This window comes from Seriola lalandi, unplaced genomic scaffold, assembly GCF_002814215.2.
Source record: "Seriola lalandi dorsalis isolate HSWRI2012SDOR001 ecotype SW California unplaced genomic scaffold, Sedor1 jcf7180002054418, whole genome shotgun sequence".
NCBI classification, from domain to species: Eukaryota; Metazoa; Chordata; class Actinopteri; order Carangiformes; family Carangidae; genus Seriola; species Seriola lalandi.
In genome coordinates, this window is record NW_019524971.1 from 380,974 (window position 1) to 384,951 (window position 3,978).

Consider the following 3,978-nt stretch of genomic DNA (forward strand, 5'->3'; position numbering starts at 1 on the left):
ACCCTCCACTGCTCCCGGCATTTGTCTGTCTTAAGAATCGTCACATTAAAGTTCCTTGGTGTTTCCTCCAAAGTCTCTGGTAGGACAGATGCTGATAGGTGAACGAGGTGAACGAGGTGTAGGCAGCATTGGAAGACGACTTTGGGGTTGCCTTCCCTCCATTGCCTGAACCTCAGGTAAACATTGAACTAAATATAATAGCTGCAACGGCAACCGGTGGCGAGTGCAACTACTTCTAGTGCAACTTCCTCTTGTTGCAAAGTCTCTGAGCAAAATACGTTTCCTTAATCACAATAATCTGAAGAAAAACAGAGGGCTTAGTATATAAAAGTATAATATGAAAATGTAAAGAATAAATGTAAAATGTAGTTGATGTAGAATAGGAAAGTATAACTTGGTAAGTACTTTAATTTGAATATGACTTGAGTATAGCAATAAATTAATATGGGTATGATAAAAATGTAAAATATAAAAATGAAAGCTTAAAACTTAACTTAATATATTGGGGGGGGAAGAAGCACAGACTTAATTAAACCAAATGAACTCCTACAGATGTTGTTCTTGCTGGACTCGGGTCGGTATTGGACAGAAATATTCAACCAGGGATCAAAATGAAAAGCTCAAATATAGATGTCAGTCCGTCATATGATCATAAATCATGATGGAGCAGTACCGAGGAATAGAAGCGACCGTTTGGCTGTAAATCAGGTTTTATATAAACCGGGACACAAGCATCAGATGACAGAGCTGTGATAATAGGACGTGGAGGTAAATCAGATGCACTTTTCACACAAACACACGCACATAAACACTCCTAAATCCAGCCGTCTAAATCCACAGCAACAGAGCGCTCAGAGCAAAGCCTTGCTTCACACCGAAGCTATTTCACACATCTCTCTCTCTCTCCCGTACACATGAATTGTTTTTTCTTCTCTCCACCTTTACTGTGTCCTCCGTTTATTTCCTATCTTATCTACAGTAGACACTCGCACACCGTGGGGAGTCTTCTTGTGTTTACTTCCCTTTATACTATCATCCCATCGGAGCCCAGCCAAAGGCCCATAATGGCCTCAAGGCATGGGACGGCCGACACACAAACAACCACAGTAATAAACACCTCCCCCCCCAAAAAAAAGTGTCGCAGCTGTTTGAGCATAACTATTAAAAGCTTTTTTTTTTTGTAATTAATACTTTTCTTCCATCATTCAAGACTTTAAAAATTTGAAAATTGCATGATCTTTCTCTTCCCACTGTGTTAAACGACATTAAAGTGCCTTTGGCGTAGTTTTCTAACTTTAGTGACAGGTGAATAAACGGCTGATTGACGGACTGAACGAACAAATGAATGAATGGATGAGTCTCTTATATATGTAGGAATTACTGCAAAAATGAGTGAATGAATGGATGAACAGAGCGACCCACTGATGCTGAAGGTAAAAGACGAAACAACACTGATTTGACCTCTGGTGACAATGAAGAGTAAAGCTTAAACCAACAACAGCTGACGACAATTAAATTGTCACAAGATTTTAAAGTCGTTGGCCTCACTGTGTTTTTGTTGGTGATGATGATTGACGACTCTCTTCAACACAACGGAACATTTAAAAAGGATTTTCTGTCCGAACATTTTCAATCCCTTCCAGACGGTCAAGAGCTGACCGAACAACAGGGCGGCAACGTCACGTCTTTATCCATGGAGGTGTTTCAAACACCTGCCAAAGATCGATGAGAGGACATTACCCTCATCTTACCCATCTCTACTTACTCCATCTTGTTGTGTTTGCTGTTTTCTTTGTTCCGCATCAGAACGGAAAAGGTTTGACGGTACTCAATTACAAATTCCAGGTTTTGTAATCTAAGACCAGCATGACTGAACTGTCAACGCTTTTTAACCTTTTCCGTTAAGACCACTTGAAGACGTTGCTATGTATGATCTGTTCTGGTTTAAATTCGTCCGGCTACATCCATCTCCTTCATCTGCTTTTGGATCACACACACACACACACACACATACACGACTATACCCAATTATATTTTGTTCTGGTGTAACATTGGTTTTAAAAGGCACCAGCTATCACCGGCTAAAGCACGAACACATCCCTCTTTATGGAAACTTGACTCCGTCACACAAACTGAGCAACATATGTGTATGATGGGCCTGCACAGTATGTATGATATGCATAGCTGAAGAAAACTTTTAAAGCCTTGGATTTAGACAGATGAGACGCCCACATATACATCCATAACACTCTCACATACAGTTGTCTTCTTGTTTTAGCTTGAGGGTCGGCAGGGCCAGCCAGGGTTAATACCAGAGGGCTATTTCACACTTGCTAATTGCTCCATATGCACACATGGATACAAGAATGTAGTCGCTTAAGGGTCACTGTGGATAGAAGACAACATGACCAACATCTATGGAGTTTACACGGCTTAGACAGGATGCTCTAACTTTTAACATTTGCACCGTAAAAGTTTAGTTGCTAAAACCAAAGCCTCGGCTATTTCCACGTTTCTGCTGTTTTCTTGTAGTGAACTGACATTCAACTGAATATGTGTCAAGATAAAGTGAGAAAAAAAACGTGTTAACAGGGGCAGGACAGGGATCGTAATGTTAACCAAGCATGTAAGCCTATACATGTAGTTAGTGGACATTAACTAACCAGCACCTCCTGTTATACTCGAGTGTAAACACATGAATAGATTGCATGCATTGTTGTATTCTCTCCTGCACACAGAAAAAAACAGATTTTTGTCCTCACCGGCGTGCAGGGTCGATGGCATTGCTGATGGTTGAGAAGTGGTTGTTGGTTTTACCCGCCGCCGAGTTACAGGTTCTGCTCTTGGTCTTTGACACCTTCGGGCGACCTGGGTCTGCTGAGCTTTGTTGCCGAGAACTTTGGGCCTTCTTTTCCTCCAGCATGGCCAAAAACACACACACACACACACACACACACACACACAGACATATACAGTTCACGCACACGTAATGTCTTTAATCACACACATGCACGCTGACGCAACTGCTTTTCTGTACACTTCCAAATTCAAAGATAAATCCCAAAATTAAGGAGTAGAAAGTGAAATAGAGGTCGTTTCTCTTGCTGGTTTCTGGGAATTATTTCCACGTTAAAGAATTTTCTTTTATCCAAAAGTAAATCCAGAAGAAAGAATTCCCAAGGTAAAAACAATCCTCCCGCTTTCCCCGAAAAGATCCACTCTCACAAGGTGCTCACAACAGATCACTTCCAACCCATTTTTAATACTGGATCAAAAGTTAAAAGAAAACACAAAACTAAATCGTTAAATCTTCCCAGCGCCCCCAAAACGTGAGCTCCTACTGCATTCCCGTATTCTGGAATCTGTGGCGTTCCCGAACTCAAGCATTTCAGAGATTTCTGAGGGCTTAATCCATTAGTGGGTCGGCGGGATTTGAGCCACAAGAGACTGAAAGGCAAATCAGGAGGAACGCCGCACTGCTCTTCACCCGTCCCTCTGAGCCAGCAGCTGGAGAGAGAGAGCGAGAGCGAGAGAGAGAGAGAGAGAGAGAGAGAGAGAGAGAGAGAGAGTCAGGCGAGGCTTGAGGGCAAGAGAGAGAGAGCGAGAGAGGGGGAATAAAATAACGTCTAGAGGCGGGTTTCTAGCCACCTGTTTATGAGTAATTTCATTTTGTGCATTAAAACATTAGAAGAAAACTAAAAAGTTTTTCATGCTTGGCTCAGGTGGAAGAGTTGGTGCATCGATAATGACACCAATATTGATTAAATAATGCAAATTAACACATGAAGCAAACATAAATGTCATGTTTCCATCATTGTGTTTTCACGATTTCAAGTTTGACCGGCGCTCTTCTAACTGCATCACCTCGTTGCACCGGTTTTTCCACGGCGTCCGACTGGAAAAATTAGCATCAGCACCTGTTTATCTTGACGAACCGAAGTTCTAACATTCACACAACAGCAGTCAATTTGTTCGTTA

At 41.8% G+C, this 3,978-nt stretch overlaps 1 protein-coding gene across 1 annotated transcript in view; it reads right to left on the reverse strand.

Annotated features, from left to right (window-relative positions):
* The window catches only part of LOC111657885 (uncharacterized), a 29,391-nt gene extending 25,921 nt beyond the window's left edge, over nt 1-3,470 (reverse strand). The window contains exon 1 of the mRNA XM_087175116.1: nt 2,763-3,470. Within this exon, the coding sequence (XP_087031242.1) occupies nt 2,763-2,923 (161 nt within the window). The 5' untranslated portion in view covers nt 2,924-3,470. The remainder of the gene's footprint in view (nt 1-2,762) is intronic.
* Nucleotides 3,471-3,978: the final 508 nt, after the last annotated feature.